The sequence below is a fragment of the Sturnira hondurensis genome, unplaced genomic scaffold (genome assembly GCF_014824575.4).
Source record: "Sturnira hondurensis isolate 20B ecotype Veracruz unplaced genomic scaffold, ASM1482457v3 Scaffold0015739, whole genome shotgun sequence".
Classification (NCBI taxonomy): domain Eukaryota; kingdom Metazoa; phylum Chordata; class Mammalia; order Chiroptera; family Phyllostomidae; genus Sturnira; species Sturnira hondurensis.
Window position 1 is genome coordinate 279,819 of NW_028088370.1, and position 27,401 is coordinate 307,219.

Genomic DNA, 27,401 nt, shown 5'->3' on the forward strand with positions numbered 1-27,401 from the left:
GCCACCGGGCCATAGTGCGCACGCGCCCCGCCACGCGGACCCTGGGGGGCGGGGGAGGGGTAAAGGGCTAAGCATCGATGGGGAGGAGTCCAGCGCGCTTTCGGACAACTGGCGTTGGAGGTACTGGGGAGCATGCGTTCGCCCCGCCTTAGCAGTGAGCCGGGGCTTGTTGCTAGGGTAAAGTTTGAGGGGGCTTGGGTGGAAGGTAAAAAGCCGTGATCTGCGCTTGCGTGCAGGATAGATGCTGGGAGGGGCAAGGAAAGGCTGGTACTGGGCGTTGAAAAGGCGGGAAAATGGGCTGCTCAGGTTGGCAACCAGGGAGGGAGTCTGGCCATGCATCTCCCAAGTTGAGGAATCTTTGCTGGGTAATCGGTCAAATCTTTATAGCAAACTAAAGCCTTTTAGGGTTTCATGACCTATCGAAGGTCATACTGCAGTATGTAAAAGCATTCCCTTGACCAAACCCACCTAACTCTCTCAACTGGCTGAAATCAACTTTATTTCATAGGCATATGGTGGCAGAGCGGGGATCAACACAAGGCATTTACCAAAGCCAAGGTACAACCGTGGGAATAGCTTCATTAACCCATGCCCTGTGACAACCTGTATCCCACACCAAGAATCAACAAGGAAAAGTTGCCCCAACCTCCTGAACCAGTCTACTCTAAAATTCCCACCTCAATCCAATTCCCAATAAACACACTGGGCAGCATTGGGCAAAAAATCTTTTAATTTTCCCCCACATTCTAGCTCTCCAGTTTCTGTTACATCTCTTCCATCTCTTCCATCTCTTCTGTTACATCTCCAGAACCAAGGCTGGAGAAGTTGATTCACACCTGGAGAAAAATAAAAAAATAAAAATAAAAAAAACCCAAGGCAGGTGAGAAAGTCCTTGGGGGAAGTTCTGGAATGGCTGCAGAAATTGAGGGAAGAGCAGAGGAAATGGCAAAAGAGATAGGTACAGGCATTCATCCAACTGGGATGGCCTCAGGACCCCAGTATCTGCCTGGCACCAGAACATATTCCTTTTCTAGTCTGTTCAGATCTAAGAAAGGCCTGGTCTCTCCCCTGCACCTCACCAGTCTCTTCCACTCAGCACCAGTGGTACCCATGGCCTGCAGTGTCAATTCACAGCATCTTAACCTGGCATCAGGGTGCCTCATTTCCTGTCTCAAATAGGTGGTTGCAGCAGTTAGGCCTAGCCCTAAGCAAAATAAGCAATGTTGATCTTGAATGTCTGGTTCCACTGGCCTTTCCCTGGGCCCAAGTTGTTTCTACTTCTTCCACAGTTATGTCCTAGGGCACAGCAGCTGGCTAAAGCTGAGAACAATTTAAGAGCTGGAAGCACAATATATGACTCTCATATTGTATGAGACCCACATGACAGGGTAAGACTATTTTACAGAAATATTTCATTTTCCTTAGTGAGCTGACACACAAACTAGTTAGCCAATATGTTTCCTACACACCGCTACCTTTGTGAGACTGTGTTCATCCAAAGATTCTGTTGGCAAAGTCAACTTTTTCTAAAGGTAGTGATGGAAAAGAGAAAGTGCATGTAAAGTGCTTGGGCATCATCAATCAATTCTTTTGAGAGGTTCAAGATGAATTTTACAAAATTTGCGTCATAAAATTGGGTAACAGAATTTCATGAAAAAGCAAGGCAAACAGGATTCATATCCCAGGACACATCATCAAATTTGAGCCCCCTTAATATACTAGTTACCAAGAAGCTTGGATGTGAAAGAGAGCTATGGGTAAATCTTTTTTTTAAGGTTTTATTTATTTAATTTTAGAGAGGGAAGGGAGGGAGAAAGAGAGGAAGAGAAACATCATAGTGTGTTTGCCTCATGTGCACCCTCTACTAGGGACCTGGCCTGCAACCCACGCATGTGCCCTGACTGAGAATCCAATCCTTTGGTTTGCAGGCTGGTATGCAGTTCACTGAGCCATACCAGCCCCGGCAAGCTATGGGTAAATCTCAAATCCAAATGTTAACCGAAAGAAGTCAGGCACAAAAAAATATGTATGATTCAATCTATATAAAGTTTCAAAATAAGTAAAACCAAACCATATCGTTTAGAAATAACTCTATCTCGGTTACAATTGCCCTCCACCCCACCCCATCCCCTACTCTCACAGGACTGGGGCAAAAATACCTTACCTGAGAATAAGACAGGGACTAGACCAGTGCCCTCAGAGCCGGGTTCTAGACCAGGACGACTCCCGGCGTGGATGAAAGCACACAGCAGTTAGAAAGCAGAGAAGGCCACCAAGGAGAAGCAGGAAGAAGCCCAAAACCAGCAGCCTGGAGCCACACAGAGCCAGCTCCTCCTAGGGGCGGGCACAGGGAGGGAGGGAGATATGAATGAGACAGAGGGAGGATAGAGAATCTTCCCTTAGGAAGACATCTTACTCCCAGCCCAAGGCTATGGAGAGAAGCCTCCATGGTGGGGAAGGCCTCTCCACATCCAAGGAGCAACTAAAGGGGAAATGTTATTTCTATACAAGCTGTCTCCATGGTCTACAAATTGCTTTCTTGCCCAACCATTGAACCCCCTAACAATGACTATGACAATTCACTATCATCCACATTTTAAAGATGTGCAAGCAGGGCCAGGTCTGGAACCAAGATCTTCTCTAATTCCAAGCTCTCAGGTGATGCTCCTCACCAGGGTCTTTGCAAATGTGAGGGAAGAGTATGGAGCAGCCTCCTAACTGGTTTCTCTCCTCCACTTGGCCAGTGTCTTCCACCCAACATCAGCGGCCCCACGGCCTGCAGTGTCAAGTCATAGCATCTTAGCCCGGCATAGCAGTGCCTCATGCTCAGACCCCTGCATCTCTCCTGCCTCTTGCCCTAAGTCATTCCTAAGCCCCTCATCATGAAATGTCCTCAAAGGCTAAACACTTCTCATTCTCTCCGCCTGTGCTCATGCTGGTCCTTTATGCCTGAAATGTATTTCCTCTTTCCTGAACCCCCTCTAGTGCATTCTCTACCCAAACCTTCCTCATTTCCAGGGATCATCCTGACAGGGCAGAACGAGGCTGAGACTCAGAGTCGGAAAGCCTAGGTTGATATCCTAGGTCTGCTGCTTAAGTAGGTGTGTGGCCGTGGGCAATCTACTCCCTCTTTCTGAACCTGTTTCCTCATCTGTAAAATGGGATAGCAGCTACCTCAAAAGGCCATTTAAGATCAAATGAGATAATGAATCTGAAAGCACTCTGTACACTACTGTACATGATTCCCTTTTTTAAATGCCACCATGTCTGTGAAACACTCTCCATAAATGTTCATATTAGAGTTAATTGCTCCTTATACTGTGATTGAATAACACTTTGCTCACATCTCTATGCTGGCAATTAACTTATTATGCCTCCTAGTCCAGCTTCTGAATTCCTTTGAGGTAGAGGTCATGTTTAATTGTATTTCAAGACAATAGTTAATAGTACTAACCATCATTTATCAAGTCTCTATTATGTACCAGGCATTGTACTGGGTACTTTACACTCACTCTCATTTATTTTTTCAAATTAGGAGATAGTATCATGTTTCCTGTTTTACAGATGAGGAAGTGAGGCTCATAGACATTCAGGTGCTTGTTCAAGATCACACAGGCTCCCAGTCAGGATTACAAAACCTATGTTTTATCCAGTAGGTAATATTGCCTTTAAGACACAACATGCAGCAAAGACGTCTATAAAAGCCTGATAACCTGAAGCTCTTACCAACGTGAGCAGCTTGGTGAGCGCAATGCCTTCCTGGCTCCATACCCGGACACAATCCTCACCCATCCTAGGGCTCAGGGTGGCATTTCCTACTCCCTCCTCCGAGCAGGATATGGGTGGCTGGCTGGAGGGCAGAAGTCCTGGAGCAGCACTAAAATACAGGCAGATTCCTGGGGTCTTTTCCATGGTGACCCTGGCTGTAACAAGGACCCACTCTCCCGCAGAAGGTCCTATGGGAGGCACCAGACAGAATATGGAAGAACATGAAGGGTTGGGTGGGAACCACCCATTTTCAGACTTCTATTCATTTCTAAGGCTCCCTACAGTACCAAGTATTTTGGCACTGATTCTGTTCAATGAAGTACTCTAAACGCCATCATTTACATCACTGAAAAAATGAAAATAACTAGGTACCCATATAAACAAAAATTAGCTTCAAAACAACAAAACAAATACACCAATGATTACAAAGTTGCAATGAGACTGGGATAGATACACACTGTCAATGTTGTATAAATTTGTTTGTTCTTTTTAAATAAAACATTTTCCACTAGGTACCAAAATACAGGAAAAGGTTCACATCCCATTTCAAATTAGTGGGACAATATAGCGGCCTATTTAGTCAATGGCCTTGGGACAATTTCCATTTGGGAAAAAAATTAGACTCTTATCTCACTATAAAATAAGGTCCAGATGTATTAAAGACCTATAAAAAAATGGAAACAAAACAAAACAAAAATCTAGGCAAATATTATAAGAAAATACAGAAGAATATTTTGTAATTTTAAAGTTGGGAAGCCCCTCCTAAAAAAAGACACATCTAAAAGTCTTAGTAAAGAGTAACAGAAATAAACTTAACCTCATAACAAATTAAAGACTTCTAGACAATGAAAGGTAAGTTAAAAACAAGTCACAGTTTTTTTGACTTCTGGTCAAGATAGAGGCGTAGGTAAAATGGTTCACCTCCCCACACAACCACAGCAAAAATGGCAACTAAGCTACAAAACAATTATCATCTAGAGTTGTCAGAAAATCGAGCTGTATGGAAATCTGACAACTGAGGAACTGAAGAAGTCACATTCATCCAGCAGGGAAGGATGAGCGTAGATGCCTAGATACAGAGATGCAGAATGGGCAGTCCCACACCTACATGTGATGTGTAAACATTAGGAGGGATACTTTGAGAGTGAGGGATCCCAGCTCCATACCAGACCACCCAGCTCACGGTTCCCAGTGCTGGGAAGGTAAGTCCTCATAACTTCTGGCTGGGAAAACCAGTATGGGTGGGAACAGCAGAAGAAACTGCAGGATTCTCAGTCATTTCCTCTTACAGGGCCAAAGTGGACTTAAGACTTAACACAGACTCACTCCCTTTGGAGTGAGCCCCTTCCAGCCCCTTCCAGCACCAGGGCAGCAGCTGGAAGGGCACCACTGGCATGTGGGGAGAAACTGAAGTGTCTGGCATCAGGGCAAGTGCCAGGGAACAGCTTTCTCCCAGTAAAAACTCCAGAGGGCAGGCAGCAGCCACTGTCCCTTTTCTGTGCCCTCTCCCACACAGAGCCACAGAGAGGCAACACCATATCTGTGACTCCATCAACCTGGTTCACTTGGGTTGCCCCGCCTTGGTGATTACTGAAGGCCCCACCCCATCCAAATTACAGTGTGCTCTGCTAAAATAGGCCATGCTGCTAAGATAGGGAGTCAAAGCAGCTCTACCTAACACAAGGAAACAAACACAGGGAGGCTGCCAAAATGAAGAGACAAAGAAATATGGCCCAAATAAAAGAACAAGTCAAACTGAAGAAAAAGAACTAAAAAGTCCTGGCTGGTGTGGCTCAGTGGATTGAGCGCCAGCCTTCAAACCAAAAGGCTGCCAGTTTGATTCCCAGTCAGGGCACATTCCTAGGTTGCAGGCCAGGTCCCCAGTTGGCGGCAACCCATGAGAGGCAACCAATCAATGTATCTCTCATATGTGATGTTTTTCTCCCTTTTTCCCCTCCCTTTCCCTATTTCTAAAACAAAAAAAATAAATAAAATCTTTTAAAAATTTAAAAAAGAACTAAACAAAACGGAAATAAAGCCAAAGAACTTACATGCACAATGCACGGACAGGAACTAAGGGGACAGGGTACTGCTGGGGGGAATGTGGGTACCAGGCAGAGTGGAGCAAAAGGGAAAAATTGAGACAACTGTAATAGCATAATCAATAAAATATGTTTTTTTAAAAAACAAGTAACTGCCCTGGCTGGCGTAGCTCAGTGGATTGAGCGCGGGCCTGCGAACCAGACAATCGCTGTTCGATTCCCAGTCAGGGCACATGCCTGGGTTGCAGGCCGGTTCCTTGCAGGCTAACTACCAGCATGGGAGGCACAAAAGGCAACCATACATTGATGTTTCTCTCCCTCTCTCCTTCCCCTCTAAAAAATAAATAAATAAAACTAAAAAAAAAACATTTACATGTTTAACAACAGGGAAAGCATTAACCAATGATGGCCTAACCACTTAATGAATCACTTTACCTCCTTTAAAATAATGCTTTTGTTCTTTTGCACTAATACAAAAAGCATGATGTCCTATGTGAAAAAAGATATACGACCAGTATATCCATCAGAATTACAACTGAGAAACTTACATGTGAAATTCTATGAGAGAACTCCCCTTTTTCCTATGTACCCACATTGAATTAGTCACCAAGTCCTTTCAATCTCACACTTCTAATGTCTCCCTCAAATCAGTCACCTTTTTTCACAGTACTATCTTAGCTCAGTTTTTTCTCATCATCTTTTTATTGCAGCCGCCTCCCAACTGGTGTTCCTGTATCTGGACACATTCCTTGCACGCATTCAGCCAACAAGTGTTATCTTTTTAAAAGAACAACATATAAACAAAATTTTACTCTTTTCCTGATTAAAATATTTGTGTTTTCCCAATGCATTAGATAAAGACCAACTACCTTGACTTGGCACATGAGACCATCCATGGGATTCTGCCTGCTTCTTCACGTTCATTACCTGCCATGCACTCAACAATCCTTTCCCTGTACCCCCTGGAAGCTCCTAAACATGCTAGCATAGTCCCTCCATCTGCATGCCCTTGCATATGCTCTTTCCTCTGGCTGGAAGGGTACCCTCATAGGCCTACCTCACGCTTCAGCTCAGGCCCTGTATCCTTGGAAAAGCCTGTCTTCACCACCCCTGCTTGGCAGACTTCTGAGTACTCCTGCTGTACCTTGTGTTCTATTTCACACATTGCAAGGTACTGATTTCTGTTCACCTCTGTACCTTTGCTAGGCCATGAGCAACTTGAAATGAGGGTCCATGTCTAACAGATCTCTAAACTCCCCATGCCTGGTACATAGTAGGTGCTCATTTCTAATTTTATCCAAAATAATTTTTAATGTCACTACTTTGTTTCTGACCATTATTTTAAAAACAGGGCTTCTTTGCAGAGGCAAAAACTGGCAAGCTGATCCTAAAATTCATATGGAAATTCAAAGGATTCAGAATAGCCAAAAATTAACTCAAAATGGATCACAGACCTATATATGTAAGAAGTAAAATTATAAAATTCTTAGAAGAAAATATAGAAGTAAGTCATAGAGAATTTGGGTGAGGCAAACTTTTCTTATATATAATACTAAAATCACAAGCAACAATAGAATAATAGGTAAGCTGGAATTCATCTAAATCAAAAACATTTGTGCTTCAAAGCATACCATCAGTAAAGTGAAAAGAACCCAGAGAATGTGATAGAATATTTGCAAATGATACACCAGATAAGAGACCCATATCTAGAAAATATAAAGAATTCCTACAACTGAATAATTAAAAGACATGTTACCCAATTTTATTATTTTTTAAAGATTTATTTATTTATTTTTAAAAGGAAAGAGAGAGAGAAATATCAATGTGTGGTTGCTTCTTGCAAGCCTCCTAACTGGGGACCTGGCCTGCAACCCAGGCCTGTCCTGACTGGGAATAGAACCAGCGACCCCTTGCTTTGCAGGCCAGCACTCAATCCACTGAGCCACACCAGCCAGGGCCACATTACCCAATTTTAAAAATGGGCAAAGACTGCATATACACTTCTCCAAAAATATGCAAATGGCTAATAAGCACGTGAAAAAATTCTCCATATCATTAGTCACCAGGAACACACAAATCAAAATCACAGTGAGACACCACTGTACAATGACGACGAGGGCTGTAATAGAAAAGACAGATAATAGTAAGTGTTGGGCAAGGCGTGGTGAAACGGACCTTTCATACATTTCTGGTGGGAACATCAAATGGTACAGCCACTTTGAAAACAGGCTGGCAGATCCTCAAAAGATTAAACAGAGTTGACCCTGGCTGGGCTGATGTGGCCCAGTGGACTGAGCACTGGCCTGCAAACCAAAAGGTCACTGGTTTAATCCCCAGTCAGGGCACAAGCCTGGGTTGTGGACCAGGTCCCCAGCTGGGGGCATGTGAGGGGCAACCAATCAATGCAACTCTTGTGCATTGATGTTTCTCTCCCTCTTTTTCTCCCTCCCTTCCTCTCTCCCCCAAAATAAATAAATATAAATGGAGTTACCATATTCTCCATGATAATGGAGTTATCATATTCATGCCCAGCAATTCTACTCCTGGTTGTATACCCAAAAGAAATAAAAATATAGGATCACACCCTGACCAGTGTGACTCCCAGTTGCTTGGGCAACATCCCACAAGGAGTTCGATTCCCAGTCAGGGCACATTTCTGGGTTGTGGGTTATTTGGTCCCCAGGTGGGGAGCATAAGAGAAGCAAATGATAGATGTTTCTCTCTCACATCAATGTTTCTTTCCTCTTTCTCTCTCCCTTCCCATCTTTAAAAAAAAACATGATCACTCAGAAACTTGTACATCATTCATAATAGCCGAAAGGTGAAAACAATTCAAATGTCAATTAAATGATGAGTGGACAAATAAAATGGGGAAGAGTCATACAGTGAATACTATTAAGCAAAAAAAAAAAAATGAAGTACTGCTATGCGTTACGACATAGATGAATCTTAAAAACATTATGCTAGGTGATAGAAGCCAGTTCCCAAAAACACATGTTACATGAAATGTCTAGAATAAGCAAATCTAGAGGTAGGAAGTAGATTAGTTAGTGGTTGCCAAGAGCTGGGAGGTTGGAAGAAAAAGGACGGCTATATATCAGATATATTCCTTTATTCTTGCTCTTTGATCACACATACACACCTACACAAAGACCTACCCCCCACAAACATATATGATTCACAGGAGAATCTTAGAATTATAGTATTGAAAAGGACCTCAGAAGTCAGAGAATTCCACCATGCTCTCCTCCTTCTTCATCTCCCATTTTTTAAAGATATTGAACCTGAGGCCAAATCTCACACAGGAATTAATGGAACCCACTGACTCTCACTCATCATCTTCCCAGAAGACTTTAAGATCTTTGGAAATGGGTGATGTCTAATTTTTTCTGTATCCTCCTTTGCACAAAGAGCTGTGCTAAGCACATAACAGGTAGTAAAGACACACTTAACTGAACAGAACATGCTTGTTAGATACCCCTGAGGAAAGAGGTGCTTCGATGAGAAGGCCATAAGAATGAAGAGGGATAACAAAGAACTTTAGGTCAAATCTAACTCATCTCATCACATCTCCAAGGACAAAATTAAAGAACCCCAGAGCTGGAAGGGGAGAAAGAAAACATTTATAGAGAACCTACACAGCGGGCATCGCTTTCACTGTAAGTATCTAGTCCTTATTATTGCAGAAGTGACTAAGGCTGAGGGATGTGCTTAAGGTCACCAGGTTGGGGAGTGTTCTGATGTCCAGCCCCACAGTCCTCTTTGATCTCACCTTTCCATCCCATCTGACTACCCAGAACCTTGGCTTGGAATATCTGGGTCTTGTTCCTGTCTGGACCATCTCCGAAGTTCAAGGTGGTCAGCAAGCCCACAATGTGGGATGCATGCCACTCCCCTGTGACTTTCCTAGTCACAGGGCAGAGGGTCAGCTGGCCAAAAGATCTCAAGAAGGAGACCCAGTCCTGTGTGCAAAAGAAAGGTGGTAGAGAGGTGAGAGATTATCAGCAAGAGCAGGCCTACGTGGAATGGAGGAGCAGGAGGGTACTCACCTGAGGGATGTCGGGGCTGCGCAGGCCAGTCTTGTGCGTGAGGAGGAAGCCACCAAGGCCCAGGCCAGAAAGGCCAAGAAGCAGAACCATCAAAGTGGCACAGGCCAGAGGTGGGTGGTGGGCCAGACAGAGATGCAGGTTGTGGCCTGCCTGGCAGCTGCCCATGGGGAGTAGAGGGGTCTGGGCCTCCACGGAAAGCCTGCTGGAGGACAGGAAGGGAATACTGGACAAGAGCCTGCCAGTCAGAAGGCACTCACCCATTTTACTCAAAGGGAAGCTAAAGCACCAAGACAAGGGACTTGCCCAAGCCCACACAGACAGCAGCAGAGCCAGAACAAGAATCCAAGGCTCTTAACTCCAATTGTTCATCTCCCTGCACCACTCAATAAATGTTGCTGCTTTTTATTTCTGAAGTAATCAAGGCAGAAGTAGAGCAGAGTACGCTGTGCTGGAAAAAGGAACCTAAGAAGGAGAATTCTTAAAGGCAGAAACTCAGGAAACAGCTGTTCTGGAGCTAGGGTTTGGCTGTAGAAGAGTCCCAGCCAATAGCCCAAATAAAGTGTCTAACAAAAGAAACCCACTTTGGAGTTAAACCACTCAGTTTGAATCCTCCTCTGCCATTCATTGGCTCTATAGGAAAATCAAACTTTGGAAGTTTAAGGACCTGTGAAATGGGAGCTCTAAACCAGGTAATGAGGACTGAATGCGGCAGATAAAATAGTTTGTATAATACTTGGCCATGCAGGAACTCAACAAGTGACCATTTCTTTTCTATTTTTCTGTGTCATATTTATCTTCAAAACCAGGTGAGGCAAGGCAAAAATACTGTGGGGAAAGCCGAGGCTCGTGGACATTAACACAGGAACGGCGGGGCCAAGGTGTCTCCTGCTTCCAAGTGAAGTGCTCTTTCCCAGGAGTGATGCAAAGGAACATCTGGAAAGAGGATGGGGATAGAAGAGCTCCAGGAAAATGCAGGTGTTACAAAGGCTCAGCCCCCTGCCCTGCCTCCCGTTCCGGCACATTTGGAAAGTGGGAAAAGGCAGGAAGGGAGAGGGCAGAGGCTAAGGGTCAGCGACTGATAGTGCCCCTGGGCCTCCCCTTCCCCTAGCCGCCCGACAGGAACTCTACACACGCATCCCTTCCCAGTCTATTTGCTTGGAGTGCGCCCGCCGCTCGCTCTCACCGCTCGGAGCCAGTCGAAGCCGGGCCCCCACGACGTCACGCGCGGAGCCGCGAAGAGGCGGAGCCCGTGATCCGGACCCTCCTCCCCACACCTCTTGGCGGGGATTCGCATGCGCAATGCCCAAGCTTGCGGCAGCCTCTCCTCAAATCAGTGTGCGGATGTACCAAGAGGATGTCCAATGAAGGGGTATAGGGGAAGACATAACTCCACGGAAGGTGCGTACGAGGGAAAGAGGCCAGGGGACTAACCCCAGAGACGTTGTGAGAACTGTAAGCTCTCCCTCCGCAGACCGTGAGTGTACTTAAACGTGATTCTCGGCGCTAGGCTCCCACCCGCACCAGTAGCACAGCCCAGCCGCGCCCAAGTTCCGGCCAAGGACTTGGGTCCGCCCTGGGGTGGGGCTCCAGTCCCAGGACTCTGGTTTTCCGGGAGTAGGGCCTGCGTTCTTCTCTGAAGCTAAAAATAATCATGTTAAACGTTTTAGCATCAGGTGTGGCCCCTGACTGTTAGTCCCTTCTTTTTTTCTTTCTTTGTTTTTTTTTTTTTTAATTATCACAGTAGGACATGTTTATTGATTTTAGAGAGTGGAAGGGGGCAGAGTGAGAGTCAAAACCCACACACAAAAAAACAAAAACACAACATTCATAGAAACATTCATCAGTTGTCTCCCGTGAACGCCCCCACAGGGATCCAATGTGTATGGAGCCATCTGGCCAGACTCATAACTCCTTAATAAACAGGATCCTACAAGCTGCAAGGCTGCTTTATAGATACCATCTCATTTCACTTCTATCCACATTTTAGAGATGAGAACGCCGAGGTCCGTCTTATCTGGAATAACAGGACAAATACAGCCAAAAACCTGGATTCAAATCCTGCCTCTCTGTTTGTGCCCTTCCATAAGCTATAACCACGCTTTTCTGGGGATTGAGTTTATTCCTCTGTTAAAGAGGATCACCATGCATACCTCACTGGTTGGCTGGGAAGCTGAGACAAATATGGGAAAACATGAGCCCAAATGTCCACGGAACACACAATCAGCACTGGACAACTAATGTAGAAACAGAATTTGAGTACTAAACTCTACTGGGGCCGCCTTAAGACATAGATCATGTCATTTCTGTACCACCTCCAGAACTTATAGCACAAAATCATCTCTTGTAAGGCCAAATGATACTTGACAAGGGTGCCAAAACCATTCAGCGGGAGAAAAATTGTCTCAATAAATGATGTTGGGAAAATTGGATATCCACATACAAAAGAAGGAGGTTAAATCCTTATCTTCACACCATATTCAAAAGTTAATTAAAATGCATGAAAGAACTAAGTGAAGCAGCTGAAACCATAAAACTTTTAAAGACTTTATTTATTTTTATTTATTTATTTAAAGATTTATTTATTTTTAGAGAGAGGGGAAAGGAGGGAGAAAGAGAAGGAGAGAAACATCAATGTGTGGTTGCCTCTCGTGTGCCCTCCCCACACTGGGGACCTGGCCCACAACCCAGGCATGTGCCCTGACTGGGAATCAAACTGGTAACCCTTTGGTTTGCAGGCTGGCACTCAATCCACTGAGCCACATCAGCCAGGGTGAAACTATAAAACTTTTAGAAGAAAACATAGATGGAAAGCTTTACAACATTGGATTTGGCGATGATTTCCTGGATGATACCAAAAGCGCAGGCAGCAAAAGAAAAAAAATAGATGAGTTGGACTACATCAAAATTTAAAACTTCTGTGCATTAAAGGACAAAACAGAATGAAAAGGCAACCGATGACATGGGAGGAAATATTTGCAAATTATATATCTGTGAAGGAGTTCATAGCTAGATGTAAAGACCAGACTTACAACTAAACGACAACACATAAAGCCAACCCAATTAAAAAGTGCAGGAAGGCCCTGGCTGGTATAGCTCAGTGGATTGAGTGCGGGCCTGTGGACCAGAGGATCGTGGTTCAATTCCCAGTCAGGACACGTGCCTAGGTTGCAGGCCAGGTCCCAGCAAGGGACACACGAGAGGCAATCATACATTGATATTTCTCTCCCTCTCTCCTCTCCTTCCCCTCTAAAGATAAATAAATAAAAAACATTTCAAAATAAATAAATTTAGCAAAAACAAGTGCAAATCAAAACCACAATTAGGCTCTAGCTTACACCTATTAGAATAGTTTTTTTTTGTTTTTTTTTAAAAGGACCTGGCTGGTGTAGCTCAGTGGATTGAGCGTGGGCCTGCAAACCACACGATCCCGGTTCAATTCCCAGTCAGGGCACATGCCTGGGTTGCAGGCCAGTTCCCAGCAGGGGACTCACGAGAGGCAACCATACATTGATGTTTCTCTCCTTCTGTCCTTCCCTTCCTCTCTAAAGATAAATAAATAAAAAATCTTTTAAAAATCTTTTAAAAAAAAGAATAACAAGTGTTGGCAAGCCTGTGGAGAGACTGGAACCCTTGTGCACTGTTGGTAGGAATGTAAAATGGTACAGCCACTATGGAAAACAGACTGGTGTATCTTCAAAAAATTAAAAATAGAATTACCATATTATCCAGCAATCCCACTTTTCAGGACATACCCCCATGAGTTAAAAGTAGGGTTTCAAAAAGATATTTGTATACCTAAGACCATAGCAGCATTATTCACAAGAACTAAAAGGTAGAAGCAACCCAAGTGTCCATAGACAGAGGAATGGATAAACAAAATATGGTATATACATATAATGGAACATTACTGAGCCTTAAGAAGGGAGGACAGCCCTGGCTGGGTGGCTCAATTGGTTGGAATGTCTTCCCATACACTAAAAGGTTGTGGGTTCGATTCCTCATCAGGGCACACACCTAGGTTGCCAGTTTGATCCCTGATCAGGGAGTACACGGGCAATGATCAATGTTTCTCTCTCACATTGATGTCTGTCTGCCTGTCTATCTCTCTTTTCCCCTTCCTTTCTCTCTTAAGTCAATAAACATACCTTTGGGTGAGGATTAAAAGAAAGAGGAATGGCAATCTGGCATATGCTACAACATAGATGAACCTTTTACAAAGTGAAATAAGCCAGTCGCAAAAAGACAAATATTGTATGATTCTACTTATATGAGATACCCAGAGTAGTCAAATACATTAAGGCAGTAGAATGATGGGAGTGAGGAGTTATATTTTAATGTGTTTAGAGGTTGAGTTTTGCAAGATGAAAACAGCTGTGGAGATGGAAGGTGGTGATGGTTGAGAAACAAGATGGATGTGCTTAACACGACTAAACTATACATTTAAAATGGTTAAGATGGTAAATTTTGTTATGTGTTATTTTACTACAATTAAAAATCATTTTTAAGAAACTGGAGGAAACCCTGGCCAGTGTGGCTCAGTGTTGGAGTGTTGTCCAATAACTGAAAGATTGAGGGTTCGACTCCCAGTCAGAGCACATGCCTGGGTTTCGGGTTCATCCTCGTTCTGGGTACTGGATCATGCAATCCCCACCCCCACCTGGTCCAGACACATACGATCCCCAGTCCTAGTCCCAGTTTGATCCCTGGATTGGGTGCGTACAAGGCAACCAATCGATGCTTCTCTCACAGGAATCTTTCCCTTCTTCTCGCTCTAGAAAAGCAAATGAAAATGTCCTGGGGTGAGGAGGGAGGGAGGAACTGGAGGAAGGGTGGAATTTATGTCAGTCCCCTAGACTATAGTGAGTGTTTTATAAGTGACACTGATTGACTTAAATGAAATTCCAAGCATAGGAAGTATTTTCTTCTCAAAGGAAAAATAAAAGTGTGACTGATAGAGAATTTTAGAATTTAGGAATTGTGAGGCACTTAGTAAATGAACAAGTTCAACAACCTTCTCCCTCTTTGTTTTACAAATGCTAAACTGATGTCTGGAGAGGTTAAGGGGCTTGCTCCAAGTCTCCCACCGGTAGGCCTCAATGTCTCAATACCAAATCCAGTCCTTTCCCACCAAACCCTCCTTCAGCCCTGCCAGGAGATCTCTCCTGAAAACCTCCAAAGGTCTCTGCCCATTTAGTCACACCCTGCCCACTCTGGGCCAACTAGGTAGGCTTTCCCTAGTCGTGGTCTAATCTCTCAGGCCAACACCTAAGTTTCTCGAATAGAATGTTCTTGCAAGCCCCATGTCTTTCACAGTCTGAGCATATAGCATCCACTCCATCACTATTTGCTGATTGATTCATTCAAAACAGCTTCATTCAGACCTGTTTCCTGAGAACTCACCAATTTTCAGTCTCATTTTATGGTTGGGAACACATCTGCCCATGCTTGAATGTTTGTGAAATTTAAGTTAAAACACGAAAGAAAGTATTCAGCCAACAACTGTTTTTTAGTATCTGTTATGGTCCAGGTACAAAGTTAATATCCATGCAGTAAAAACTTTGTCAAGCTTCTAAAAATGACAAGCCTAATTTGTAGGGTAAGATAAGGCGTGAAAGTGCTGCTACACAATAGGAAGTCAACAAATGTGAGTCCCCCCAGTATTCTTGCAGAGTAATTGGGCATATTTGGACAGAAGTTCCTTTAAATGACCATAATTAATATTTACTCATATGGTGAAACCAAGCAATTCTATGGACCAAAAGAAGAAAACAGGTTAGAGAAAAGAACTTCCTTGAGGCCTGCACATCAGGGTAAATGGATGTGAACAAATGTCTGATACAGAAAAAAAGGAAAGGTGGTGGTAGGGGTACAGGAGGACACAGAATTGGTTGCACATTGTAACGCTCCTGCATTATGCCAACATTCTGACTTTACCCACTCATCATGCTCTTAAAGTAGATGTTATGGTGACAACCTGCCCCTAGACAGCTTATGCAATTTAACTCAGGACACACAGGTACTGGGTAGCAGAAGCTGGCTTATAACTTAAGCCTGACTGCAGCCTACAGGTGAGACTCAGAAAGCCGAGGAGGGAATCACCCAGCCCCTTGAAAGGAGTTGGGAGCGGGGTTCCTTGATCACTCCATGGTGATGGATTTTTCTCAGAGCTCTGGGACAGACAGAGTTTCTTCCAGGGATCTGTTTGATTTTTTTCCCCTTCAAAATTATTGTCTTAAAACTTTTTAGGGATAAAGATCCCTTTGAAAATCTGATGAAAGAAAGCTTTTGTTCAGTTAGTCAGTCAGTCAGATATTCATTCAATAAACATCTCTGAGTTACCAGGCTCTATTCTGTGGCCTGGAATACAATGGCAGAAAAAGTATTCAGGATCCCCAGCCTTCTGGAACTACAGTCTGCCTATGGACCCTCTCCCTGGAAAAATGCACTTTCACCTAAATGTTTACATGTAGTTCCAGTTAGTGGAACCTCAGTCCTCTTGAAGCCCATCCTTGGACAAGAGCCCTTATTCATTTAATAAGGGTCCTTCTACCCTAGCTGGACCTCAGTTTTGTGTTTAGTTTTATATCGGAGCTGCTTGATAAAATTAGTTCTTCTCTTCCCCTTTAGTATTAATACTTGGTTTTATCCTGTGCCTATTCATTCATTCAATCAACTGATCCATTCATTCAACAAACATTTGAACCCCTGTTGAATGTCAGATACTTGATTAGACACTGAGGGAAGTGAAATGAAAATCCTTAGTGAAAGAAGCGGATACACAAAGAATTATGATAAAATGTCAAATTCCATAGTAGATAGATAATGTAATATATAGGAACAATAGGTATCCCATACGGAATAACTACTAAATGGGTCAAGTACTTAACAGCCTTCAAATGTTCTTCTGTTCAATCACGCCAATCACAAAACAAAATGGGTATCACCCCTCTTTTATAGATGAGGAAACCAAGTCTCAGCAATGTTAGGAATTGGTTTCCAGCTAGCCAACAGCTACATGTTTATAAACCTAGAATAAGAGATACTTTCCTTCATTTATTTATTTTTAGAGTGAGGAAAGGAGGGAGAAAGAGAGGGAGAGAAACATCAGTATGTGGTTGCGTCTCACATGCCCCCTACCAAGGGCCTGGCCCGCAATGCAGGCATGTGCCCTAAACTGGGAATAGAACTGGCGACCTTTTGGTTTGCAGGGCAGCACTCAATCCACTGAGCCACACCAGCCAGGGGAAGAGATACTTTCTAAAGCAAGACAAATACAGAAAGCAGAAATGAAAAATGGGTCAACTTAATTATTTAAAACTGAAGGCCTCTATGTGATAAAAGACCCCATACAAGTGAGAAGTAGGAGAAAATAACTGAAATATATATTAATAGCCAAGGGATTAGCAGTAGCTAATAATGTCCCTTCCCCAAGGTAAAACTTATATTGAGTAACATGCACAGATTTTAATTGCAAAATGTTATAAGTTTTGACAAATGTAATGCCCATCTAAACAACCCATTCAAAATGTAAAGGTCTGTCCTGATTGGTGTGGCCCAGTTAGTTGAGCATCATCCTGCAAAGTGAAAGGTTGCTGTTTCATTCCCAGCAAGGACACGTGCCTGTGTTGCACGTTCATACCAGTTGGGCACCTATAAGAGGCAACCGATCAATGTCTCTCATATCAATGTTTTTCTCCCTGTCTAAAAATATATAAATAAAATCTTCAAAAATACCAAAATAGGTTGTTATTAGTTTAAGATCCTAATTGTAATTCTGAAGGTAACTGTCCCCAAATAATTATGAAATATAAGGGAAAATGAAAATAAATCAAAATGGTACATTACTAAAAAAAAAAAAGGAAACATAAAGTAGTAATGGAGGAATGAGGATATCACGTACAGAAAACAAGTAACAAATAGCAAAAGCCCTTCCTTATCAGTTATTGCTTTAAGTGTAAATGAACTAAACTCTCCAGTTAAAAGACAGAGTTTTTTGAAATAGATTTTAAAAAGAAAACCTCTGCTCTTGCTGGTGTGGCTCAGTGGATTGAGTGCCAGCCTAAAAACCAAAAGGTCGCCGGTTCAATTCCCAGTCAAAGACATGCCTGGTTTGCAGCCCAGGTCCCCAGTTAGAGGAATGGGGAAGTCAACTGATGGGTGTTATTCTCCCTCTCTTTCTCTTTCCCTTCCCTTCTCTCTGAAAATAAATAAAAATCTTTAAAAAGAAAACATCTACATGCTATTTACAAGAGACTCATTTGAGATCCAAAGACATAGGTTGAAAATGAAAAGACAGAAAAACAGATACTCTATACAAATAGTAACCAAAAGAGAACAGGGGTGGTTGTGCTAATATCAGACAAAATAAAATTTAAGTAAAAAATTGTTTCAAGAGAGAAAGAAGGACATTATATTGATGAAAGGGTTAATTCATAATGAAGAAGTAACAATTACAAACATTATACACACCAACAACAGAGCCCCAAAATATGAAACAAAAATTGAAAAAAATTAAGAGAAAAAACCAGTTCTTTAATAATAGTTGGAAATTAGGTGCATAAATGTTCAATCACTATATTGTAGACCTGAAACTAATATAATATTGTATATCAACTATAACTGAACAATAAAATTTAAAAAACTGTTAGAAATGTATATACTCCACTTTCAACAATGGTTAGAACAAATAGGACATCCTTAAGGAAATAGAAAAATTTGAACTATGCTATAATTCAGTTAAACCGGTCAGACATATTGACAACACTCCACCCAACAACAGCAGAATACACATACTTTTTTTTAGAGTACATAATTTTTGTTAAAATTCTTTATTTTTTAAAAATTTTTTCTAAGATTTTATTTATTTATCTTTAGAAGGGAAGGGAAGGAGAGAAGGAGACAAATATCAACGTATGGTTGCTTCTCATGCATCCCCTGCTGGGAACTGGCCTGCAACCCAGGCATGTGCCCTGACCGGGAATTGAACCACGATCGTGTGGTTCGCAGGCCTGCACTCAATCCACTGAGCTACACCAGCCAGGGCAGAATACACATACTTTTGAAGTGCACATGGAAGATTTTTCAGGACAGACCATATGTTAGGTCACAAAACAAATCTCAGTAAATTTCAAAGATTAGATCGTAAAAACTATCTTCTCCGACCCCAGTGGAATAAAACTAGAAATCAATAACATGAAAAAACCGGAAAACTCACAAATACATTGAAATTAAACAACACACCCTTAAACAACCAGTGATTCAAGGAAGAAACTGCAAGGAAATTAGAAGATATTTTGAGATGAATGCAAATGGAAGAACATATATACCAAAACAGATGTTTTGCATCCTCCATAATGGATGCAAAGAAAGCAGTGTATAGAAGGAAATTTATAGCTGTGGACACCTACATTAGAAAAGAGAAAAGATGCCTGACCAGTGTGGCGCAGTTGGTTGGGCGTCATCCCACAAAGGAAAAGGTCACTGGCTTGATTCCTAGTCAGGGCACGTGCCTTGGTTGTGGGTTCAGTCCCTGGTCCAGGCATGTATGGGAGGCAACTAATCAATGTTTTTCTCTCACATTGATGTTTCTCTCCCTCTCTTTCTCCCTCCCTTCCCATCTCTCTAAAAATAAATAAATAAAATATTTTTTTAAAAATATTTTATTTATTTATCTTTAGAGGGGAAGGGAAGGAGAGAGGAAGAGAAACATCAATGTATGGTTGCTTCTCCTGCAACCCCTGCTGGGAACTGGCCCCTGCAGGGAACTGGCCTGCAACCCAGGGATGTGCCCTGACTGGGAATCGAACCGCGATCATCTGGTTCGCAGGCCCGCGCTCAATCCACTGAGCTACGCCAGCCAGGGCTAAAATATTTTTTAAAAAGAATATTATCCAGTGAAAAGCAAACCCACAGAATAGGAGAAAATATCTGCAAATCATATATCTGATAAGGGGTTAATATCTACAATATATGAAGAACTCCTACAACTCAACAACAACAAGATCAACCCATTTTTTTAAATAGGCAAAGGACTTGAATAGACACTTCTCCAAAGGGGTTATAGAAAAGGCCAATAAGCACATGAGGAGATGCTCAACATCATTAGTCACTAGGGAAATGCCAACCAAAACCACAATGAGACAATACTTCTGGTCAGGATGGCGACATAGGCATACATGGCTCACCTCCTTGCACAACCACATCAAAATTACAACTAAAACATAGAACAACCATCTCAATGGTCAGAAATTGAGTTGAATGAAAGTTTGACAACTACAGAATTAAATAAAACACACCCATCCAGACTGGTAGGAGAAGTGGAAACATAGAATGGGCTGGTCCCACACCCACATAATGGATAAAAATTAGGGAGGAATATCTTGGAAGGGAGGAGTCCCAGCCCCATACCAGAACCCCTAGCCCAGGGTTCCAGTGGCAGGAAGATAAGCCCCCATAACTTCTGGCTGCAAAAACCCATGCGGATTGAGTTGGTGGAAGAAACTCCTGAATTCCCAAGCAGTGCCTCTTAAAGAACCCCACAATAGACTTAATCAGACTCACTCCTGAGCTCCAGCACCAGGGTAGCAGCTTGAAAGGCACCAGTGGCATACAAGGAGAAAGTGAAGAGTCTGGCATGAAGGAGAGAGCTGGGGGACAGCCTCTGCCCAGATAGAAAGGCAAGGCATTGTCCCTTTTCTGAACCCTCCCCTCAGACAGCCACAGCTAGTGCCATGTCTGAGACTCCATTGACCTGACTAACACTGTTTGCCACCCCCAGGAGATCTCAGAAACTCTGTTCCACCCAACCTACAAGCCCACTCAAGCTGCTCTTCCATATATTTTCCATGGAAAAATATATTTCCATATATTTTCCATAAGCTGCTCTACCATACCCTGTTAGAGCACATGCCTAGGTTGCGAGTTTGATCCTCAGTCAGTGTGTGTATGGGAGGCAACCAGTGGATGTTTCTCTCTCACATTGATGTTTTTCTCTCTCTCTCTCTGTCTCTCTCTCCTCCTTCTTCTCTGTCTAAAGTCAATAAATAGATCCTCGTGTGAGGATTAAACAATGGCAGTGGAATCAACATCTCAGGAGCAAATCTTTTATATCCAACATCCACCGGCTGATAGACAGCTTCATAGTCACCCACAATTCAGCATATCCAAACAGGACTCATAATGAACTCATGTTCTTTCTGTGCTCTCCTCTCCACTGTCACCTGTCTCGGCTGACACCACCACCTGTACTCTCGCCCTAGCCCCAAACCACAGAATCCTCCTTTCATCTTGCTGATTCATGATCCCTCATATCCAATCACTCTCTGAAAGTATTTTTAAAACTTTTAAATTATATTTTATTGATTATGCTATTATAGTTGGTCCTGATTTTCCCCCCTTGCCCCTCTCCACCCAATAACCCCCACTCCCTCAGGCAATCCCCCCACCATTGTTTATGTCCATGGGTCATGCTTATAAGTTCTGTGGCTACTCCATTTCCTGTACTGTGCTTTACATCCCCACGGCTATTCCATAACTACCTATTTCTACTTCTTAATCCCTCACCTCTTCACCCATTCCCCTAGACCTCTGCCATCTGGCAGTCATCAAAATGCTCTCCAAATCCATGACTCTGTCTCTGTTCTTGTTTGCTGAGTTTGTTTTTTAGATTCAGCTATTGGTAGATTTGTATTTTTTGTCATTTTCTTGTTCATAGTTTTGATCTTCTTTTTCTTAAATAAATCCCTTTAACATTTCATATATTAATGGTTTGGTGATGATGAACTGCTTGACTTTTTTCTTATCTGGGAAGCTCTTTATCTGCCTTTTGATTCTAAATATCTTTGCTGGATAGAACAATCTTGGCTGTAGGTCCCTGTTTTTCATGACTTTAAATATTTCTTGCCAATCCCTTCTAGCCTGTAAAGTTCCTATGTATTAGTGGAGCTGCTTTGACTCCATCTTGATGGTGTGGCCTAATGTAGTGGGTGTCCTGTAGGGTCCAGTGACCCAGCTTCCCATCACCAAAGCTGGGTGCTTGAGACGCACCCTTTGTATGGGCTGAATACACCCTCCTCTTGTAGTCGAGCCTTTGTTGCTGTTGGCAGATCAGTGAGAGGGATTTACCCAGGCCACTCAGATGTAAGGATTGGCTGTGACCACTGATCACCAACATCCACCTTCTGTGGAGGATCCGTTAGTTGTGCAGGGGCAGGGTGGTGGTGCTCCAGCATGGTCTGTAGCTGTTCACTGGGTGCGCTGGCCCTGGGTTTTACTGGGTAGTGCAGGCCAAGGTCAGCCCCTACCTGTGTTTTGTCTGAGGCTACCCTGCCTGAGCTGTAAAGCAATCTGAGATGGCTGGTACATGTGCTGGGCTTGGAGATTCCCAGGAGAAGCCAAGGTATGAATCTAGGCTGGTTGCTGCCAGTGCTGGGCCTGGGGCTCACTGAAGCCAGCTGTTGCTTGTTTGATAGGATTTAGGATGTTGTGAAGCTTGAGCCAAGACCAGACATTCATGTGGAAAAGTACCTTGGGTGGAGTGGAGTCTCTGGGGATCAAAGGCGGGTCAAACAGCCTTACCTTAGTTGATAGTTTCAGATATGGCACCAGCTTGCAGGCTCTGTGGGGGGAGGGTTTAGTAAAGAGACAGTGGTCTCTGCTTGCCTTGATGCCAGACACTTCGGTTTCTCCCTGTCTGCCACTGGTCCCCTTCAAGCTGCTACCCCAGTGCTGGAGTCCAGAGGGAGTGAGTCTGAGTAGGTGAGTCTGTGTGTGGGTTCTTTAAGAGGAACTGCTGGGGGAGCCAGAAGTTTCTTCCACGGACTCAGTCCCCTGCTGGCTTTTGCAGCTAGAGTTTCTGGGGACTTAGCTTCCCTGCACTGGTACCCTGGGCTGAGGGCCTGGTATGGGGCTGGGACTCCTTGCTCCCATGATATCCCTCCCAAATTTTTATCCACCACACATGGTTGAGGGACCAGCCCATTCTGTGTCTGTGACCCTCCTACCAGTCTGGATGAATGTGGTTTCTTTAATTCTGTAGTTGTCAGACTTCCATTCAACTCAATTTCTGATGGTTCTCAGTGATGGTTGTTCTATATTTTAGTTGTAATTTTGATGTGGTTGTGCAAAGGGTCAAGCTATGTCTGCCTATGCTGCCATCTTGACAAGAAGTCCTAGTCACTAGAACTTTAATGCCTTATAGGTGTTTCTTAAATTCCCTGTTTTAAAAAGTTTTTTATTGATTGATTTTAGATAGAGAAAGAGAGAGAGAAACATTGATTTGTTGTTCCACTTATTTATGCAGTCATTGGTTGATTCCTGCATGTGCCCTGATGAGGGATGGAATAGGCAACCTTGGTGTATTGGGATGATACTCTAACCAACTCAGGTACCTCATCAGGGCTCCATTCTATTCTTTCCTCTCCTTTTCCACCATCATTGCCTTTATGCAGATGCTCAACATCTCTATTGCCTGGTTTGTTGAAACCATCTCTAAACTGTTCCCCAGAATTCCTTTTCTCAGATGCAGAATAATTATACTAAAATACTATTTTGGTAATTAACCTTCCATTGTTTTCATTGCAAAGTTGAAATTTCTTGGTTTGGTCCATAGGCCGTTGGCAGTAGTATTTCTATAGCATTTTCTATAGCATTTTCCACCACTGTTCTCACCCTCCTTCTTCTTTAAACTCCAAGGAAAGCTGAGCATTTATAGTTTCCCAGACATAAGTTGCTGTTTCTTTCACCTGGATTGCCCCCATCCTCATCTGCCTGACAAACTCGTATTCATCATTTAGGTACTAAATTTGTATTTCTAGTCTAAACCTCTCTCTCAAACTCCAAGTTGATAAATTTCACTGCTTAGTTGGCATCTTCACTTGAATATCTAGTAGGTCTCAGAAAGGTAACATATCCAAAACTGAATTCTTGATCTTCCCCTTATAAGTTTCTTTGCCTTCAGCCTTCTTATCTCAGTTAACAGCAACTCATTTTTTTTTTCAGTAGCTTAAGTCAAACACCTCTAGGTCGTGTTTAAGTCCTTTTTCTTTCATGCCATTTTCAGGTCAATGTCTCTACCTTAAAAACATGTCCAGAATCTAAACACTTCTTACCATCTCCATTATTACCATGTTGGTCCAAGCTGTGATCATCTCACACCAGACTTACTGATGTTTCTGCTTCTACCCTTGCCCCCATGACAGTCTGTTCTAAATACAGCAACCAGAGTGACTTTAAAAAGAAAAGTAAGATGCCCTGGCCAGGTGGCTCGGTTGATTGAAGTGTTGTCTCATATGCCAAAATGTTGCAGGTTCTATTCCCAGTCAGGGCACAGGCCTGGATTGTGGGTTCAATCCCTGGTTGGGGCACATACGGGAGGCAACCAATTGATGTTTCTCTCTCACATCGATGTTTCTGTATCCCTTCCTCTTTCTTTCTAAAAATCAATACACATATCCATGGGTGAAGATTTTTTAAAAAGTAATAAAAAATAAAAGAATAAAAGTAAGATCATGTTATGCTTCTGCTTAAAACTGTGCAGTGACTCCTCATTTTACCCAGAGTGAAAGCCAATATTGTCTCCATGGTCTGCGAGGCCCTCCAAGCTCTGGCCCCTAACATCAGTCTGACCCATCTTCTACTACCCTTCCCCTCCCTCAGTCCCCTGGCCTCCTCTACGCCCTTCGAATAGGTTAGGCCCGCTCTCACCCTAGAGCCTTTGGGCTGGCTAGTCTCACTACCTAGAAAGCTTTTCTTAGCTATCTGCTTGGTTAACTCCCTTGCTTTCTTCAAGTCTTCCCTCAAAAGTCACCTTCTCAATGAGGCCTACCGGACTACTGCTTAAAGCTCACATCCCTTTCCACCGTGGGTACTCCTGATCCCCCTTTGCTACTCTGCTTTTTATTTTTTCATAGTGCCCCTTACCTTGTAACATACTATATAATTTATTTATTTATTATATTACTGTTTATTGACTGCCCCTCCCTAGACTATAAGCTTCATGAAGGCAGGAATCTTTGTTTTGTCAACAGTGGATCCTAAGGACCAAGATAATGCCTGGCACATAGCAAGCATTGAATACATATTTGTTAAAGAAATGAAGTCTTCAAAACTAATTTTGGATATTCCCAGAATTTTCCTCAGCTGTGAACAATCCCCACCTTCTTCCAAACAGATGAGATTAACTCCTCTTTTTTGTGTGTGCTGCCTTTGCACCTTGTACCTTGCTTCATTTTCCAGATAATATTGTAATTTGCCTGTCTGGATGTTGAGGGCAAGGGTTAGGACCTGACTGATTCATTTCTGTGTTTCTTGTGCTCAGTTCAGGGCCTAGCACATAATGTATGTGTATTATTTTGATGAATAAACTAATAAAATAAAAAATCAAAAGTCTGGAAATACTCTAATGGTGAGGCTGTGGGAAAATAGTTCCACCCACAACATTGATGGGAGTGTAAACTGATTTAAGCTTTCTGAAGGGCGAGGTAAATATGTCTATCAAGTTGAACAGAACCTTTGACCTAGAAATTTTGCTTTTAGGAATTTATCTGCCAAACAATACTGATGTATTCTAAGAAGTATTAAGAAGATATTCATTGTTCATAATATCAAAAGACAAGAAACAACCAAATTGTTCCATCAGTAGGGCCTTAAACAAATTATATATAGTATAACCATAATAGAACACTATGCAGCTGATAAATAGGATGAGACATATCTACATGTATGAACATGGAATAAGCTGCAAGATATATCAAGTAGAAATACTACAATATAGGAAAACATATAGTATGCTAATAATTGTGTCTCACGAAAAGGTAGAGATTAGGTACTCACACACTAATTATATACATAGAATGTTCTTGAAAAATAAACCAGAAACTGAACAGTGGCTGCCTCTAGAAGAGAGAACTGGAGTACTAGAGGTCAAGGGTGGGAAAACTCATTTTACACTATATATTACACTATTTACACAATTAGTGTAATTAGTGTAATATATAGTTATTACTTACACTATATATTATATATGTGTTACTGTTTGAATTTTTAAATCATATGTATTGTCTTTTCAATAATAATTAAAAATTTTAAATAATAAAAGAAGCCTCCAAGGTGTATATTAAGCAGGAATAGAGAAGAGATTTAGCCCTCCACTATAACTTAGAAGATTGATAGAAAAAATGTCACATCTTTTTAAGCACCTCTGTCCTCAAACTCTCTCTCTCTCTCTCTCTTTGCCTCTCTGTTTCTGTCTCTGTTTCTTTGTCTTTTATCTATCTTTTTGGGCTACCTCTTTCAAAGTGAATGGCTTGATTGGAGAGGTATCCTGGGATCTCAGGTACATGGTCTGAGGAGAAGGGGAGCGAGACTAGGTCTGGAATCCTGGGATGGGAGCCTGACCTTGTCATAGAGCAATTCCTTGACTGCTGCGGCCATGGTCCACTGGACTGTGTTCGAATCATCTTGATTCAGGCTGTTAAGTAAGACCCATATTTACACTGAGAGGTGGTCAGAGATTCCCTACAGCGGCTTAATTCAGAATGGGGGTTCTGAGTAATCAGTTCCTTCCATAGCAAGGCCCAGCCTGACATGAGCATAGAAAGACTATTTGGATTCCAAAGGCCAGCACTGCCAGGGGAATCCGGGATGCCAAAGGATCAGGGACAGCGCCAGTCCTAGGGAAACTGTTTCGTCATGCAAGGGGCCTGAGGAAGAAGCCGTGGCCCACAGAGTGGAGGAAAGGGGAAAGGCAGGGATTTGGTGGGCATGAGGGTTCCCAAGGATCATCTCAGGCCATGAAAGGAAAGCAAAGGTATCTGGGCTTTTTGGAAATAGAGTGAAGACCATATTGTATAGGAAGTAGCAGAAATGCAGAAAGAGAAGTGAATTGTTGATGTATAAACTTAGCCTAAAGCTTTTCCTGTTTTCTCCCTTCACAGAACAAGGCAGCTGTCATAGAATTGGGCCCTTTGCCCCTATGATTTCAGGGCTAGAGTGTCCTGAAAGATATTCTAGCCGATATCCTGGGTAATGCTAGAATTCTTCTACACTCTACCCTCAGTTCACATACTCTCTGAACTCGTAAAGTTCTCAGAGACCATGGGACCTGGTATACAAAGCCCTTATATTTTCTCCTTCGTAGGAGCAGGCCTGCAAGAATTTTCCCCATACCTTTCTCTGACTGGCCGAAGTCCCAGCTCCCAGTGAGAAACCCATGCCCGAGACAGCTCCACTTACCCCTCCAGAGCCAGCCTAAAGTCAAGAGGCAGTACAGTGCTGGGAAGCCCAGGAAGTCTCCCAGATTCCTCTGTGGTAGGCCAGCTTCATTAAAATAAACTCTGTTCCCTGAGGATCTGTTCTTGAAGGTGTTATTGTACTTATCACAGTTCCTATAGCTACAGGCTCACAGCGAGAAGGAAATGGGCATACATCAGCATCTTCCTGTAAAATGGGAATTTGACCTCACTTACAGACAAACAAGGCAGGCAACCTTGCAAATGGCACAGCATGAATAGAGTTTAGGGAGTTCTGAATGACTTAAGTACAT

At 42.8% G+C, this 27,401-nt stretch overlaps 1 protein-coding gene and 2 long non-coding RNA genes across 10 annotated transcripts; 2 read left to right on the forward strand and 1 right to left on the reverse strand.

Moving 5' to 3' along the window:
- Nucleotides 1-39: 39 nt before the first annotated feature.
- On the forward strand, nt 40-2,289 carry LOC119000439 (uncharacterized). Its single transcript, XR_005069328.1, has 2 exons — nt 40-177; nt 2,143-2,289. It is a non-coding gene; the product is annotated as an uncharacterized LOC119000439 (long non-coding RNA).
- Nucleotides 2,172-27,193, reverse strand: TMEM219 (transmembrane protein 219). Of its 8 annotated transcripts, none has more exons than XM_037065401.1 (6): nt 11,043-11,261; nt 10,593-10,792; nt 9,860-10,058; nt 9,583-9,772; nt 3,727-3,956; nt 2,172-2,334 (listed from the first exon to the last, which is right to left on the reverse strand). In XM_037065401.1, the coding sequence occupies exons 2-6, from the start codon at nt 10,598-10,600 to the stop codon at nt 2,197-2,199; spliced, it is 765 nt and encodes a 254-aa protein (XP_036921296.1). In that variant the 5' UTR covers nt 10,601-10,792; nt 11,043-11,261; the 3' UTR covers nt 2,172-2,196. The 8 variants fall into 8 exon arrangements, with proteins under 8 accessions (XP_036921296.1, XP_036921294.1, XP_036921292.1 ...); XM_037065399.1 differs by having other exon boundaries at nt 10,524-10,792; XM_037065397.1 differs by having other exon boundaries at nt 9,860-10,061; nt 10,524-10,792.
- Nucleotides 2,820-3,875, forward strand: LOC119000438 (uncharacterized). Its single transcript, XR_005069327.1, has 2 exons — nt 2,820-3,097; nt 3,657-3,875. It is a non-coding gene; the product is annotated as an uncharacterized LOC119000438 (long non-coding RNA).
- Nucleotides 27,194-27,401: the final 208 nt, after the last annotated feature.